The sequence below is a fragment of the Filicampus tigris genome, chromosome 8 (assembly GCF_054856515.1).
Source record: "Filicampus tigris isolate MCC_2025a chromosome 8, RoL_Ftig_1.0, whole genome shotgun sequence".
Classification (NCBI taxonomy): domain Eukaryota; kingdom Metazoa; phylum Chordata; class Actinopteri; order Syngnathiformes; family Syngnathidae; genus Filicampus; species Filicampus tigris.
This window is the reverse complement of record NC_141224.1, coordinates 14,441,318-14,458,927: the sequence shown is the minus strand read 5'-3', so window position 1 is coordinate 14,458,927 and position 17,610 is coordinate 14,441,318. Positions and strand designations below refer to the sequence as shown.

The window sequence follows — 17,610 nt, the reverse complement described above, 5'->3', positions numbered from 1 at the left end:
ATTTTGGTTACAGCTTTTTTTTTGGATCGTATTATATCGTGTACCTAATCTATATGTGTATGTAGTATTGTTTTACAGCCGCAAATGATGAAGCGGTGATTTGACATTAGTAGGTGAGTTTTTCTTTTTCTTTCTTTCTTTCTTTCTTTCTTTCTAATTGTTGTAATACATACCCTTCAAGTGTTTGTTTCTTATTAATAGTAGCACCGGTATGTACAGTATGCATGACTTCTCGCAAAGGTCATAGACAATGAGCTCAACCAAGTAATGCTTTATCAGTGACAGCATGTCACATTTTATAGTAATCAGGTTGCGTTTATGAAAAATAGTTTATTTGGTGCACACTGGGTCAATCTATGGTTTGCCATGTCACACAGACCAGTCAAAATTGCACAAGGAAATCCAACAGAATAAGTTGAGACAATAGAAATAAATTATTCTGAAACAAATAAATAAAATATGCCCACACATTCTTTTATGACTACATTACACATACAAAAATATGCCTTGTTTAACAGTCATGACTTAAAAAGGAATATAATGTACATTCTACTGAGTCCGAACTCAAGATACATCTAGGGCAGCAGCAACGAGTTGTTTTAAGTTAGGAAAAGTATTTTTCTTTCATGACTTCTCGGTAAATGTATGCAGAACCTCCTAAAAGTGCTGCAGTATTTTACTTCACATTTCATTAAAGGGACAGTTAAAATCATCCTCCAACAACTCCGCCCTACAACACTACACTATCCGTGTCAACGAGATTAGATGGTTGAAATTGACTGTGGGCTTTGTGGCACTTTCTGGATATATATATGAGAATGTGGTTATTATTCCAGTCTGAATACAATATAGACTGATGTGAATAAGTTGTTTGCTGCTTAATTATACTGATTGTCCACAGCTTTTATTTGAATGGGAATTTTAAAAAATGGTGCTAATGTACTTGACTTTTCACCCACATGTTTTCACATTAATGTTCTGCACTAATACTATAAATTGTTAATCCTTACCTAACCACACATGACACGGTATAAACACTAATAACTTTGAGCATGATTTGTAACTTTCCGGCAAGACTTGGACGCTACTCATGTAATTATTAATTAATTAATATTATTAAGTAATTAAGTTCCTCCATCATCAAAAACAAAAGTAGGAATTGTTTTTACTAACACAGAACAAAATACATCTTTACCAAAACACTCTTTGGTTCAATTTAATCAATGGTTGTCAATAGTCATTCTGTCATCTTAATAATTAATAGTAGGTGGGCAGTCTACTAAATAAATACTTTTAAGGAGCCAATTAAAAGTAAGCTGTTACAATTCTTTGAAAGAAAGCCCCTTCACCTCAGTATCTGTCAATCTCTTGTAGGCTAAACCATGTGTGTGGTACATTAGTGTGCTATGAGAGATCATTGGAACATTGTCCAATTTAACTTCATTGGTTCAAAAATTATTTACAAATAATCATATATCTTTGTTCATCTATGTCATTGACATATCGTGCCAGGCAGGACAATTAAATGCTCTTCCACTAGATGGCAAAAGATGCAATTATCCTGTGTATCTACTGGTTTCCATTCACATGACAGGATTGTATTACCTTTCTGTTCAATTAAATTAAACCAGAAAGAGTAAGTAAATGTGTTTAGAAATTGGGACAGTATCATTACTTGATTATATATAGTTTTTGTGACATTTTTTGTTCAGTTATGTGCCATGAGCGATATCTGATGTTAAATGTGCCTCGACTCAGTAAAGGTTGGGAAAAAGCAGGCTCAAGTTCCCCAGATGAGTCTAACTGGGACAATATCAGATCCAATTGCCAAATGCTGCCACCTGCTGGATGAGAGAGTAACAGCAACAGTTTAGACTGGCACTGTATGTGCCATATAGGCAGCAAGTTGGATGTAAAAATGCTGATAAATAATATGCTATATGTGATGTCTGAATGGATGATACTGTGGTGAATCTTTACAAAAAGACACGTGATAACAAAAACAATGCTTCCATTTGTCTTTTTCTCCCGTGTCAGATAAGAATTTTCCTGATTGGCTAGCTCTCTCTGGTGGTCGTTCAGCTGCATGAACTCGGATTGCTCACATGGTCCTGAGTGTTACGAAGAAGGCTACAGTAAGTAACGTCTTTCCTTTCAAGTCCGAGGCTCCAGCCTGTGTGACAGTTCAAACAGGGTCTGCTGATTGTCGATGATATGAAGGTTATCCATGTAAGCGCGCACGTCTGCGCTGCTCTTTAGGCTCATGTCATTTCCTGTAGGAGTTAAAAGGGAGAGCATTTGTCTTCATCATCACATCTCTTTGCCACTGGTTAGCGCAAAATAGGAGTACTGACCCGAATGATCCCTCTGACACTGTCTGATGAGGCGGACTGTGTCTGCTATCATGTGCTGGTGAAGAGGGGTGACAAGCATGTCAGTAATCAATGTGATTTGAAAGCCAAAATCTTGTCTCTTCCGTGACTTACCAGCTTTTCAAAGTTGACCAGATTATCATGGAATGTCTTGTTGCCTTCATGAATGAATGTGATATCTAAAAGAAAGAGAGCTACTTTAATTTTTAGCTTTTTGAGGTGTTGTCACTACATCATCATCCGCTTCCATGTTGACAGTGATGATGGTACCTTTAAGTAGCAGAGGAAGAAAGGGGATCTTTGGCGTCTTCATCTTCTTGAAAGTGTCCCTGTAGGCCTTATGGTTCAGCGAGGGATCCTGTGAAGACATTTTCAAAAAGTGTGGGATGCTCAGCGTGTGTAATGTGCTTGCACATGGGCGCTGCTGAAAAAGCCCCTTTTTTTCCAACCCAGAGTCACTGAAGCTCTATAAAGGAATTTTCTATACTGTATGGTGCATCTCAATAAACTAGAATATGGGGGAAACTGAATTGATTTCACCAGTTCAATTCAAAAACGGATACATAGACACAGTACTGTATACTATACATTTACTATACACAAAGTGTGAAATATATTTTCGGCTTCAAGCTAACCCAAAAAAAACATAAAATCCACCCACTCAAGAAAATTAAATATTGGATAAGAAACAATCAGAAGGGTTTTCAAAATTGATGGATCGTGATTGGCTGTCTGCAAAGTGACCTTAATGAATCTGTATAATACTGTATATGAGTACTGTATCACTTTTGAATTTAACTACATTATAGTGCTGAAATGTACTTTTCCGCAGTATTCTAGTTTATTGAGTTACACTTATAGAGTATGCATTGTTTTCAAATAGAACCTTGAAATACACTTACTGTGATGCTCTCCAGCTCAGAAAACAGCTTTTTGAATTTCCCAGGAATTTTCTGCAGGAATGAAAATGACGCATTACATGTACTGTATTGTAAAATGATCATAAAGAGAGAGAAATAATACAGATAATATTAATAAAATAATTTATGATTGTTACCTCCCACGTCTGACTGAGGCGGCTGACAGCAGCAGTGTTCAGGCCCATTATAATGGCAAAGAAACAGTGGAGGTTCCTCTGTGCTTTGCAGCTGCCAAATGAAATGCAGTGAAATTACAGGAGTCACAGCAAACAAGGTCACGCAGTTCATTGAAGAGCCACTAGAGGACAGCATTCCCATAAATACCGAATGCCAGCTACATTACAATACTATGTATGCTGTACTTCCATACATTAGGCCTACATTATGCAACTCCTGAGAGAGCAGCCGAGGAATTACGGGCCTTACATGTGTACCTTAATTATTAAAATATTAAGTACAATACATTTTAAATTATATTATGTACATAAACTGATGCTTGATTATAAGCATGGCATTCTTGCTTCCAACGTCCTTTCTTCCCATTCCAAGTGAGACTTGCTCTCTTCTTGTCTGTGTAAGTCAGATCTTAGTTGGTTTGATTCTTGTCAGGTCAGTGTTGAAAAGTTCACTATGTTTTATTACTGAATGCACTGTGCTTTCTCATTAAAGTCCAGGGTAAACATCATCTTTACAGATGACAGGTATGCAGGCAGCATGTTGTGGTCACCATGTCATGCAGCAATACATGGTAGTATCAGTAAAAGGTAATTACAGCCGATTAGCTTTTTTTTCCCCTGGAGGTAAAGGAGGTGTCTAGCAACAGTGTTTATTTAAGTGGATAACACACTCAGTAATTAATTGGGGTATTTATTAGCGTGGAAACCATTATTTGGGGGAAATACAATGATTAGATGAATGCTTACTGGGCTGCTATCTTGATGAACTTCTTGATGAGCTGTACTCTTTGGCAGAGCGCAGTGCAAACCAGCACTTCAGTCATCACCCACAATTGGATCTCATTGAAGCGCTGAAGTAGCAACTCTAGTGCCGTCGTATGGTTTCCGCTAGTATTGCGCCTGAAGGTGAAGTAGATCAGCTCTTGCTGCAAAAGCAGTAATGGCTCATGAATGAGGCAGAATGAGAATCAGGTAGCTAAATAGTTCTAAGCTTGCAGGGATATTTCTGAGACAACAACCCTGGAAAATTAAAGTCATGTTATTGTACAAACCTCATGAATGGTGTCAAATATGGTCCAGTCAATATTGCTGAAAGCTAGAGCAACATCCCATGTGTTTAAACTAAGCATAAGGGCAGTCCTCTGTTGCAGTTTTGAGTTCTCTGTGAACGGGTTCTGGGGAAAGATGCAAAAATGAAAAAAAAAGCATTACACATTGCAAGATATACTGTCCTGAACACGAGTCTTGAGACATATTGTATAATTGTTTACACCTTAGTTCACCTCTTACTCATTTACCTTGCTGGACATTTTGGCTATTACTATGCTTCCACCATCAATGCCCTTGGACTTATGTTGTCTTCTCAGAAGAGCGTATTAGACAGAGGTGGGCTTTCCGTCAATACTGACAGAAGCACTGACGTAAGTGGGTCTTCGCCCATCAGTGTAATCATCACTAACCGGGTCAAGTACCGATAGACCTCTAAGTCCGTCACTAACAGATGCCCTTTTTGCTGACGACTGACAGAAACACGTCCCGCCTGTATCGCATGTTTGTTCACGGGGTTAATACAGGGACTTTGCTTGAGTGGAATGCATTTACTATATTTGGAAATGCTTTGCGCTTCCTGTAGATGGCGGTATGCACCAAAGATACAAAAGAGCATGCATTAGAGCCATGTGTAAGTATAGTCAGGCAAGACAACAACTAATTAATGAGCTAAGAGGTCAGAAAGTAGCTTTGAATACTAGAGACATATTTACAGAGAGGTTCTTGTGAGTTAAGTTTTAAATTTCTATTTCTATTTTTTGAAAGAGTAGGGTTAAATCGGAGGTTGTGAACCATACCGAGACCCTCAATTCCTTTTAAGGTGACGGTAATGCACAAAAGATGATTGCCAACTGCCAAAAGACAGAAGAAGAAGAGACCGTAGTTATGGCAATTTAATTTTGGTTTCCACAAGGATTTACAAATCACATTAGTCCACCAGGATTGTAATTTTGGCTGTAATGCGATGCAGAATTCTGGTTAAGATGAGCCAATTTGGGCGTCTTAGGAGTTAAAACAGCCCACAGGCAACCACCAGCAAAAAAAATAATCACATATTAAATTGCAATCGCAATTATTTAGGGAAAGGAATCACAATTTGATTACATTTCAAAATCGTTCAGCCCTACTTGTGACCATACTATGTACTGTGAAGTGACTGATGTGACAGTGTTCTCCCTACCAGGATTTCACCCAGGTCCTTTCTGCAAACATGCAGTCTTCCCACTGGCTGCAGGGAGGGAGTGAAAAGTGTGTCGTGAGGCTGCAGGAGGAGTCTGCCTATGGGAGAGGAAATGCATCACATATCACAACCGGCAGACATCAGAGAAGGTCTGTCAAGCAGAATACAAGAGATAGGTCCCCACTTGGCGGAAAACAGACACTGACTTAACTGCTTATTGATCGACTATAAAAGGCTTCTCTCCTTTTAAATACGACACCTCGTGCTTGGCCCCAATATATGGAAGTTTAGAACAACGTGAAAGGTTAAGCATGTGGTGGAGGCAGCAGCAGTTTGGATGGAGAAAACAACGTTTTGCTTCTTGTCTAATGGTCAATTAATCGTGTAAAGTATATATATTTTTGTATTTAAGTGTGTCTAGTCTGAAGTGTTAGGATGAATAACCATCACTTGTTTATTGTTATTTAAATTTGAAATCATTTATGCTCACTGATGGACACTTATTCTGTTCATAAATATATACACAAATTACTGAGATCTTAGACAAGAATTGAATGAAAATCCTGCCTTAAAAACTGAGATGTGACTAATGTTTTAGTCACCTAAAATGTTACAAACACCTTGCAGTATGACTACAATCTGTGAACCAAAAACCACAACCCCCAAATCAACATGTTTTGATCAAAATAATAGTTACAAATTCATAATTGTTGATACCGTTACTTTACTGGACTGGAACACGTGAAGGTTGAGTGGGTGTACTTAATGTTAATCACCCTGTAAACGTGACCGTGTATAATGTAATGTTTACCTCCAGGATAAGTGACGGCCACCAGCACCAGTTCACCCTGGGAGACACCCATCCTCTCAGCCACTGCTTGTAGCAACTCCTGAGCCACAGCCCCAGGATGGGCCCTCATGCTCAGGTAGGAGTCCATCGTGATGTACACTTGGCATGGTATGGAGTATTCTATGTAAGGCAAAAACGTAATGGTTATCAAGGAAAACGATTTTCAATATCTAACCAAGTTAATCTCAAAGTGAAACCCATACGCTTGTGGTGACCCCCCAAAAAACACTGAATACTGAGTAGACTTTTTCGAAATAAAACCTCTGCCTTTTTTGATGAACACTTTGGCCTTCTCCAAGATTGTGTTTTAGAGAGCTAAGATTTCTTGTACGTACTACATTTTCCTTGCCACCTTTCACATTTTTTGGTCAAAGTAGGATAAGTACATAAAACCGTTTGTAAATAATCTCTGTATTCTAGTTGCTTAAGAGCAAATGTCATATTGATATCCTGCCTTTTTCTTGTCAGTGCTCTACCAATGGCGATCTTTCTCACTCACTTCTCGGGGATACATGCTGTTTTGTGTTTTGTAGTTTTCAAACACAGCAGATGTCAGGATCACTAAATTAGCACTTCCCTTGAGAGGGTTCCCGACAGCACAACATGCTGTTGCGACCTGTGTTTGCATTGTTTTTCACAGCCAGATCATAACTCAGGAATGTGCATGCCAAACTGTCACATTCAGTCCTCGGCAAAATTCCCATTGTTCTGCTGCTGAGGATAATGCCTCATCAGAGCAACTTTAAGGAATAAACTATGATGTGAGGAATGTGTGTGTCTTTTTACCTTCCTTGGTCTGTCTCTGTGTGGCCCTGGACAGCACAATGTTCTCTTTCAGGCTTAGTTGGTGGAAAAGTGCTTTGCTCTGGAAGAAGGGAAATGAACATTGAGACCCATGTAACATTGTTCAACACGGCAGGAAGTGTGCGGATACATAAACCAGAAAGGCCAATGCACTTTATACAGAAGGGCCTGTTTAGTAACATCACAGCCTCTTCACTCACCTTTCTTTGAGGGGAATATTCCTCCACCGTGCTGAAAAAGAAGAAATTAAACAATAAAGCACCAACCAACACAGACACAATCATTTTTCATTATTTAATCCCTGAAGTGGATCTTGTGATTTTTTCCTTGTTGATTTGCATAAATACATCTCCCTCACTGTCTAATCAAAGCGTATGCGTTTTATGGGTTCACTTCACTATTTGAAGTCAATGTCAAGAAGGTGAGAGTAGATTGCCAGGTGCATTTTTTTCCAAGACCTTTTTATTAATTCACTCTCTTCGCCACATTTAGATCTGATGGATGACTATGATGGTTGGTCCTGTGTCTATTAGGGACCTTTGCATCACAATAGGCCTGTTGGCATAAAGCCTACCCTGAGGGACCAACTGGCTGGGCAGCAGCCATCTGGGCCTCATGAAAATACATTTCAGCGTGCAGTACTGTGAATCATGAAGCAGCCTTATGGAAGGCTTTGAGAGAAGTAATGGGGTTAAGTTACGTAGCTCCTAAGAGCACACGACAGGCTTTCATTTTTGCAGAAAAACTAGATTGGCTCAGTACGCATTCTGTAGCACAAAGCAGCCAATCTTGTCCTCCCAATGGGCCTCACTGTAAAAAGCCCATAAATAGTATGAGTATGTCACTTAGTACCACCCACACAAAGTGTACTGGTTCTGGTGGGTCTCCCTCTCTGGATGTGAGCAGGAATGAGTCAGTGGCAGAAAACAACAGTGGTAGCAGCATCAGGCGGGATCATTTGCGCTGGATGCTAATGGACTGCAGGACAGAGACTCCCCAGGGAGACTGATTGGAGGCTGTCATCCAGGGAAGAGTAGGAGGGGCAGTCACACTTGGCAAAGTGTTTGTCAGCTGGGCAACTGTTACCTTCGCCAAGGAGGTCAGATTTGTTTGGTAGTGGGCATGAATCCACAACTACTAAATCCATTTCCACAAGGCCTTGTGGAGGGTGAGGCAAGACCCCACTGACTTCCCCATCCTCAAATTTCAATCCATCCACCTATCTATCTATCTATCTATCTATCTATCTATCTATCTATCTATCTATCTATCTATCTATCTATCTATCTATCTATCTATCTATCTATCTATCTATCTATCTATCTATCTATCTATCTATCTATCTATCTATCTATCTAACTAACCTATGTATGAATCTCTCTCTCTCTCTCTCTCTCTCTCTCTCTCTATCTCTATCTCTATCTCTATCTCTATCTCTATCTCTATCTCTATCTCTATCTATCTCTCTCTATCTCTCTCTATCTCTCTCTATCTCTCTCTATCTCTCTCTTTCTCTCTCTCTTTCTCTCTCTCTCTCTCTCTCTCTCTCTCTCTCTCTCTCTCTCTCTCTCTCTCTCTCTCTCTCTCTCTCTCTCTCTCTCTCTCTCTCTCTCTCTCTCTCTCTCTCTCTCTCTCTCTCTCTCTCTCTCTCTCTCTCTCTCTCTCTCTCTCTCTCTCTCTCTCTCTCTCTCTCTCTCTCTCTCTCTCTCTCTCTCTCTCTCTCTCTCTCTCTATATATATATATATATATATATATATATATATATATATATATATATATATATATAAAAAATGGGGGAGTTGGTCGACGGAAGCACATTTAAAATGATGATTACTATTTGATCCGGCGTGACAAAAAGACGGATACACGGACAGTGGAAGGGTAACCAGGCTGCAGACGGATGGCGAATTTTAGTAAAATGCCCACCTCAGTATATATACTGTATATAGTGTATCTTTGTTTGCCTATCTATGGCAGTGACATACAGTGACAGGCAAAAGCTGCAGAACATTTAAATGCTCTTCCATTAGATGGCATGGCAGAAGGTATAATTTACCAGTGTATTACGTTGCCATTCATACACAAGAGTAACAGCTTTGCTCAGTTAAACAGATCCAGATTTCACACTGAGCAAGTACATTTTGTGAGTGCAAAGACACAAGATTCTAGTTATAGCTACATACCTGTCAACTTGGACGTTTTCCCCATATTTTATACGTTTTTTGATCATTTCAAATTGTGTACAGCGTAAACAATTTTTGTACGGGAAAAAAATAAAAATAAAAACTCATTTTTTGTTAGACCGATCTCATCTTGCCAATTTCGACTCTAATCCGGAGCGTCCGTTAGCGATTCCGACTGCAAACTTCGGCCGACCCTCACGAGCGATTATTGTGTTTGGTGGTGTTCTGTGAGATTTTTCTAAATATGTGAAGTATAGTATTACCGGTACCGGTATATGTCTTGGCTCAAAAAAGTTTGGGGTATGTGTAACGCACACTGTGCCTGTAGTCTTTAGTGTGTATGTATGTGTGCATGCATAGAAATCTGTTTTTCTTTGAACAGCTCAGAATAATTTGATGAATGTGCTGCTTGTTCCTCGCACATTTTCATGCAGAGAAATGAGACGTTGCAATGAGCCGCCGTTTCCATTGAATGTGAGCTTGCTCTCTATCGTGCAAGGACAGAAAGTATTCCAAAATGTGGCTATTAAAATTGCAGCCTCGCTTCAGTAACTTCCTGTGTTGCACTCCCTGGGGTGACTCTCGCCTAATGTGGTAACATCACAAAGCTTGATTATCAAAAAAAATATCGACTAACATTGGCAAAAAGTCTCCAAATTTGATGTTTGCACATTACTGTATTATTGCAGAATTTATTAACTATATATAGAAATGTTTTGTATGAGATTATGGTTCAGTGTGGTTCATGTTAAGGTACATAAAACTGTCATTTATCCGACAGCTCGTCTTTATTTTATTCCCTCGATTTATGGAGGTTCAGCATAAAGAGCTCCCTGACTTTCACATTTTCATGCACAAAAGCCCAGAACACTGCATTTTCTCGTCAGCCTCTGAAAGAATGCATTGATGAGAAGAAGAAGCTTTTCCTTTGTGTGGTGTACTCTCTTCTCAATGCTGCAACAGTTCTGCAGACGTTCGTACTTGAACTTGCCTTACCGAGTCATTGTAATAATGTTGTTTATAAATCATGAAGTAATTTGTCATTGATGACCTCTGATCATGTTATACTCACTGCCTCCGATGCAGCTGGTAGAGCTTCTGCAGCTCCCTCAAATCCCTCTGCAAGGCCGGGTGCTCGTAAAGGTCATCTAGCATATAGCGGTACAAAGTCTGCAAGGAAAAGTCCATTTTCATTTCTCCCTGTTACACCCACAGGCGATGCTGTTTCCCCTTTTTTGTCAACCATTCGTCCTCTACCTTCATGAACACTTTGACATGCTCGTCCTCTCTCAGGAAGTCTCTGCAGAGAAGCAGCCACTGTGACACCAGGTACGCCACTTTCTGTTTTCTCTCCAGAGCCTCCTTTGCGTCCTCTTTCACTCGGCAGCGCTTGCAGCAATAAGTAAGCATTGGTTAAGGTAGGGCTGCTCGATTATGAAAAAAATATTAATCATGATTATTTTGGTAATTATTGAGATCACGATTCTTCAAATGACCATTTATTTATTTCTGTACAAAACCAGAAACGGCAAAGTGTTTAAACATAAAAAATATAAAGACAAACACATTTCTTTGAAACACTATAATTATGTAAGTTGCCTTTGGACGGAACAAAATTTGTCAAATTAGTTTTTATAAAAAATAAAAAAAAATTAAAAAAAAGGTGCAAATGTATAAATTCAAGTTGATTTCCTTCTGTAAACAAACAGTGCATTGGATATAAATGCATACTAAATCATTCACTGCCATTGACAAATGTATTTGTCTTTTCACAGTCCAGCCATTCAATCCCAGGAATTTATTTATATATTTTTTCAATTGTTTTTCAAACGTTAGGGTAAAAGAGGGTCTGAAAATGTCTGGCAGTGAATGAGTTAATAATCTTTTTTTTTTTTTTTTCAATTATGCTAATTTTGTAAATGTGGGGTGTAATAATCATAATTGTAATTAAATTTTGATTAATTGCACAACCCTAGGTTAAGGCTTAAAGTGTAAGCCATATGAATCTGACTTAAGTCAGCTGTTAGCTAGAGAAGCTGTTAACATCGTTTTGTTGTTGAAGGATATTGTCCCAGGAGAGCTTGGCATAAATCGTTGGTTGACATAAACACTGGGTAGGTCAGCAGAAAGTCATCCAAAAGTGTGTCTGGAAAGAGAGTAAGAGACAGACACAATATCATCATTAGAATGCAATAGGACTATTTCTATTTCAGTGCTATTGGACCATTTAAAATAATGTATCTCTGCCAATATGGTGCATTTGTGAAATGGAATCATTTCAAACGAGAGCAACATGAGAGACATTTCAGTGAAGTCCTTCGAGCCTCTGATGATGGCTTCCACCAGCCTGGTGAGGATTCTCCACTTCTACTGTATTTAGCTGAACAAGTCCATACAAGCCCGTATATAGCTTTATTTTCAATGGTACATAATAACCATCTCAGCCTGTAAATGTGCACGTTAATGTGTAGGCTGACTTACTGCAAACTTTGATGGAGTCTGAATGCTCGTGCTAAGACATCATCTTACCGTGTTATTTGTCCTCCTCAAGGTTGTACATGTTACCGAAAACTGATTAAATATGACCTTGTCGAGGAAAGTCTTTTTCCCCCCGGAAAAAAATGATACATTATCTGGCTTGTTCATTTTATACATGCAGTGGGTTGTAGTAGCGGGAAGATATCTTAATTTCCTGCCATACAAGCAGAGGAGTGTAATCTTAATGTAATCAGCAAACACTAACTGTAGGCTATGTTTGTCAAACGTGTTTCATTTAAAAAGTATCATAGATCTAAACTCTGCACCTGCATTTTGTCACTGTCGGGCTGAATCCTCACATTTTCAAAATGACTACTTTTCAGGAATAAGAAAAAAGGCATCTTGCTTCAAGTCGGTGTTACACCAAATATTACTATCATCTAACGTTGCACACTAACATACTGGTAAACCCAAAATCATGTTCAATCGTTAATTGGATATGCTTAAAAAAAATTAAAAAAATGTAATTAATTTAAAAATGGTAAAATATATCCGGGAGCCAGCCATATAACTAACCATCAAAATCAGCATTTACGCCGATACCCGACCATACTAAAAGCCTTTGCTACTCCACAATAGCAAAAGACAAAGTGACATCATCTTCCCAAAACCTTTTTCAAAGGTATTAGAGACATGAGTGATGCAATCAAGAAAGCGATGAGCTGAGTAACACAGAGATATTATTCTGCAAGACACTTAAAAAGACACTGCTGCATCCAGGTAGGACGAGCCCTACTCCATCCAGGCGGGAATGGAAATGTCTTTGACTTCAGTGTGGAGAAGTTATTATGAATCCCACAAACCCTAACCTACGATTCAAATGGTCGAGATCGTTACCAGGCCCCTGCAGAGTTTGAGACCCCTGATGCACGCCAACATTAAGCATGGAGCCAAAACCTTGACAAATGTCCTTTCGGAATGAAATCATCACAAATTCACTGATCGATGTTTCAATCTTCCATGGAATCAATTGGGCTGACAAATCCTTTTTCCATTTCAATGAATACACATGAAATTGATTACCACAGCCTTCGAATTAAGCATGTTAATGTGTCACTTATTGACATCAGCTGCCACCAAGGAGCCATTCGCCATGTGTCAAAACCTTAAAAACCTTGTAGCCGGAACATCTTGTGTTTATGAACACAAAATGTTCTAGATGAGTTTTAAAACTTGCAGCATGCATCTAAAATATAATTTAAACATTCAGGCAGTGGTTTGGTTGTCTATTGGTAGTAAAGTTATTCACATAGCGGACGTCTTGTCTGCGCTGCTGGCAGGTAATCAGGGCCTTCGTGGTCAATGTGTCCTTCACAGTCGCTTTGTAATTATCCTCATTTATACAGAGATCTTGTAAATAGCCACATCAAAGCCATATAAAGCATAAGCAATAAGCCTCTTTTTCTTTTAGATACAATTCATATGTTTTGGTGCGTTTTGAGATTTTGCAACCTGATAATTAGATGTGAGACAACTTGATGGACTGTTAAAGTTCACCTTCAATACTACTGTACATGGCTCGAGAAGTTAGTGACAAGTGTCAAACTTCACACCATGTCCGCGTTTCGGCCTTCCCTTCCACACACGCATCCCTGTCTCTGTTACAATATCATGAGGTCAACAGGCAGTGGAAAAAAGGGCCACGTTATCCCCGTCCGTCTCTGCTATAGGCTCCAGACCCTCTTCGATCCGAAACAGTATAAGTGGTGCAGAAAATAGATGGATTGCGGTGACTTTATTTGCCTCATATATGCCTGTGGTGCTTTTAGGATGAAATTACTTTTGAGAGAAACAAACAGCATGCCTGATGCTAATGAGCCGATTGAGTAAGTCAGACCATTAAGCAACAGTGGGTGGAGATCAATTGCTGACTCATTGCTTCTTCTCTTTTTAGGTCTGTCTTGCTCTCGCTCACTCGCTCTCCCGCTCTCTCATCTCTACTTGCTAGTCTCTGCCGGCTGCATTCACCATTTCTCTTCCAGGCTTCAGCAACAGAGTTTCCTCTGCCTTGGCAACAGTGTCACATTATTATTAGAGTACCTGCTGCCACCAAGTGAAGTGAGTGCATTTGCTGCTGTCTTTATGAATAAGCTTTTAAATGAGGCGAGCCGAACTTCAAATTTGGGGAATGAGTGCCTTAATTAGAGGAAATAAAATGGAAAAACAATGGTGACATCCACAGGTAAGCAAGAGCGTAGCCCGGCTGACTTTGTGCATCCTGGACTTGTGAGTTAAGTAGTTGTAGCCAGTTAAGTGCAGGGCAAGTAAAACCCATTCTACAAAATCACATTCACACCTCAGGTCAATTTAAAGTCCTTGCAATAATCTGTTATTTTCTGCAAATGTCACCCATTTGCTCTTTTTTTGCTCATGCCAAAGGCCTGTCTCATTTCACAATATTGTTTTGGTGCCATCTTTTTTTTTGAAGTCAATCGAGGAGCTTCATATAGATCTTTGTCATCTTGTGGCATCCATAGGAAATTTCAGGATATACGTTTTAGGGGGACATCAATTACGCACGGATTTGTGCTTTTCGCAGCAGCGAGACTACACTATACCCTAATAATTATGCTTTTGGGATATGGACAAGAAAGCCACAAAAAGTCTGAGCCGAGATTCAAGCCCAGAACCTTTGACTGTGAGGCAGACTCTTGCTCACAATGAGGACATCACAGAACCATGTTCACGATAAAGCATTCCAATAAATTTGTAAATACTCACATGTTCACTAAAGTAGAACCCAAACAGTCACAGAGGGTGTGTGTGAGGTTACCACTGACCTGTGTCTTTGCCCTGTGTGGCCGCCTGGTCCTCCTCCAGCTTCAGGGCATTCAGCAGGTGATCCAGGATTTTCTCTGGGGTCCCTGACACCACCGTGTACCTGTCAGACACCATCGAGTCAGTGGACGAGTCCTCATCCATGGAGGACAGCGAGCGACCGCTGCTCCACTCCTCCTCGCCCTCCGTGCCCTCGTCGTCGATGTAGCGGAAGTAGGGCACGTCAAATGTGGGCAGAGTGGACGGCTCTACCCGGCCGGTACCGTCGCTGCTGCTGCCGGTCCCCTCCTCGGACCCTTCCTCGTCTTCGTCCTCATCCTCCTCCTGCTCCACCAAGGCGGCGTGCAGCAGCAGCATCTCATCCCGCAGCAGGCTCATCCTTGCCCTCACGCCGGCAATGTTACCGTGGTTACTGTTGCATGCCCCCTTTAACCTGCCATCCAGAGTCCTGTGCCCCCCCACCCCCCACTCACTGATAGTCCAAACAACCCCCCCCCAAGCCCAAACGACTTGATCGGGAAGGCTAGATCTCACAGTTCCATACTGTTGAGGTCCATCTAACACAGTCCTATATGAGCAGTAGTTGTGACAGAAGTAATCCAGAGAGAATGATGAGAGGTGGAAAAGCGTTAGTGAGAGAGGCAGGCAGAGATTTGTGGAGTGGCTTTACCTCCTGCTCTTCGCCGCCGCCTCCTCCTCCTCGCGCTTCCCTCCTCCCCTTGCTGGTTGTGACGCCATCCTCCGGAGGACCAAAACGCAGCGGCCCCGCTCCTGCACGCGCACTGCCTCGTCACTGTGGACAGGCTGGACATGAGAGACAGGGAGAGGGAGGAGTTGTATTATCGCCAAGGAGATGTCGCCCACCCCCACTGCCCCCCACTCCCGCCCTGCATGTTCTCCAACTAACACAAATCACCACTGATTTCCATCTCAATGCTGTGTCAAAGCCTTCACTGTAAATGAAGCCCAATTTCCACTGATCATTATTCAGGCTGTATCAGTAGGAGCCCATTCAGGGATTAACATAAGTGGCTCATACATATTTTAATTACTGATTCCTGATGTCGGCTCTATTAAATTATGACTGGTGCCTTCGGGGTCTCTGTGGTGTGGAGTTAACATTGTCTGCTGTCTCCTACCTGTCTTTATGATTTCATATTCAGGTTTGTCATGCCAAGTCACCCAATCTGATATAAATCTGAGCCAAGAAAGGTCACCCCTGGACCATTTTTAAATCTTATTCAGGGAGACAGGCATGTCCTTTTTTTGCACAGCTAACTAGACAGTGTGGGTGGCAAATGCGCAGTCACTCCTAATAACATTCCAATTATTTGCACATAGATAATGTGCACAGCAATTACCAGTGTGTCCTGCCAGGAAATGTCTAGAAAAAAGTTTTTAAAAAAACAGATTACATTTTTCTGCTCATGACTGTAAACTACTGGTGCTGCTTTTTACAAACATAAGATCAGGACTCAAATTTAGGGCATGTTTTTCTTTAAATGACGTTCACATAAAACAGACAATACACATGAAGAGTGAAAATCTAATGGTAACACTAAATTCCACTTGTCTGTTAGGTTCTATGGCAGCATCAATTGTACATTTAGATGATGAAGTACTGATCTAAATGCTGTGTATTACTCATTCTAACCTCCTCCAACACACCTGATTCTAATGATCAGGATCGAGGACCGGAGTTTGGCACCTGTGCAGTACATTAATGATGTTCAAGACCTTGCACAGCGAATTCAGATATTTATTTCTAAATACATTATGTATGTTTGGAGCTAATTGCTGAAAACTTGCAGACTGTGAACTATGGAGTACTGAATTTTGTAGATGCCTGGTGAAGGTACTTCAGCTCTCGCATGAGTTCCCACTCCCGCACTATAATAAATGAACTTGAGTGCCTTCATTTGCATCAGTGGTTGTCTGGTTCACTTGCGAGTTGCAGTTAGCTAGCTAGCTAAGCCTACACCCCGTAAATGCATCTTCCCTTTGAATAGTCAGATGGTGTGGCTGCTCTAGAGTGCCTCGTTGTTGGCTGTGAGTGCATGCGTGTCGCGGAGGGAAAGTGGAAGAGAAAGGTGTAGAAAAGCCCTGACATGTCCCGGCGCGATATGTTCTAGCCACCGGTGAGTTTAAGCAGATACATTTATGTGGCTCAACCATGTAGTTATGTGTAGGCATAAGAAAGATGGTAGATGCATGGATGTTTACAGGTTGTAGCTGCGGTACTGGATTGACAGTTGAGTGGGGAGCAGAGAGAACAACTAGATTTTTCACAATTTCAGCCTCATTTCATGTACTTGGCGACTTCTGGGATCGTTCAAATTTGGCTCTTCTCTGTGGTGTCATGTGTCAAATGTACAAGACATTTACTTTCACTTTACAGTGACTTAAACACCCTAAATTCCATTAATATACCACCTATTTTCAAAGCATTACTTTTTGGGCAAAATCCTACTGCACTGTCTTGGTAACAGACTCAATGCGCGGTGAATGTACACAGTCGACTGCATACAAACTCCAAACAGCATTTTGTTGTTCCAGCTTGTAAGAAAGAAAAGGATTATAAACCACTTGACAATGGCAGGTTCAGAAGGATAACAGATATTGATCATAATGAGGACCTCACTGTATGGTGCATGCACACGCATCCTGCACCAGTTCACCCTTTCAAACTCCCCTCCCCTCACCTGTCAGTCAGTGCAGCACTCATCTCTGTGTCTGCAATTAGTTGTGCAGACACCCT

The 17,610-nt window shown here is 40.6% G+C and overlaps 1 protein-coding gene across 1 annotated transcript in view; it reads right to left on the bottom strand.

Moving 5' to 3' along the window:
- Positions 1-310: 310 nt before the first annotated feature.
- The window catches only part of rapgef5b (Rap guanine nucleotide exchange factor (GEF) 5b), a 21,369-nt gene continuing 4,069 nt past the window's right edge, over positions 311-17,610 (bottom strand). Inside the window, exons 2-18 of the mRNA XM_086037631.1 lie at positions 15,523-15,656; positions 14,855-14,955; positions 11,604-11,682; positions 10,794-10,938; positions 10,609-10,706; positions 7,553-7,583; positions 7,335-7,413; positions 6,510-6,668; positions 5,699-5,796; positions 4,521-4,643; positions 4,216-4,394; positions 3,430-3,520; positions 3,275-3,325; positions 2,643-2,730; positions 2,487-2,551; positions 2,355-2,409; positions 311-2,273 (exon numbers count right to left, since the gene is read on the bottom strand). Of these exons, the coding sequence (XP_085893757.1) occupies positions 2,155-2,273; positions 2,355-2,409; positions 2,487-2,551; positions 2,643-2,730; positions 3,275-3,325; positions 3,430-3,520; positions 4,216-4,394; positions 4,521-4,643; positions 5,699-5,796; positions 6,510-6,668; positions 7,335-7,413; positions 7,553-7,583; positions 10,609-10,706; positions 10,794-10,938; positions 11,604-11,682; positions 14,855-14,955; positions 15,523-15,656 (1,695 nt within the window). The 3' untranslated portion in view covers positions 311-2,154. The remainder of the gene's footprint in view (positions 2,274-2,354; positions 2,410-2,486; positions 2,552-2,642; positions 2,731-3,274; positions 3,326-3,429; positions 3,521-4,215; positions 4,395-4,520; positions 4,644-5,698; positions 5,797-6,509; positions 6,669-7,334; positions 7,414-7,552; positions 7,584-10,608; positions 10,707-10,793; positions 10,939-11,603; positions 11,683-14,854; positions 14,956-15,522; positions 15,657-17,610) is intronic.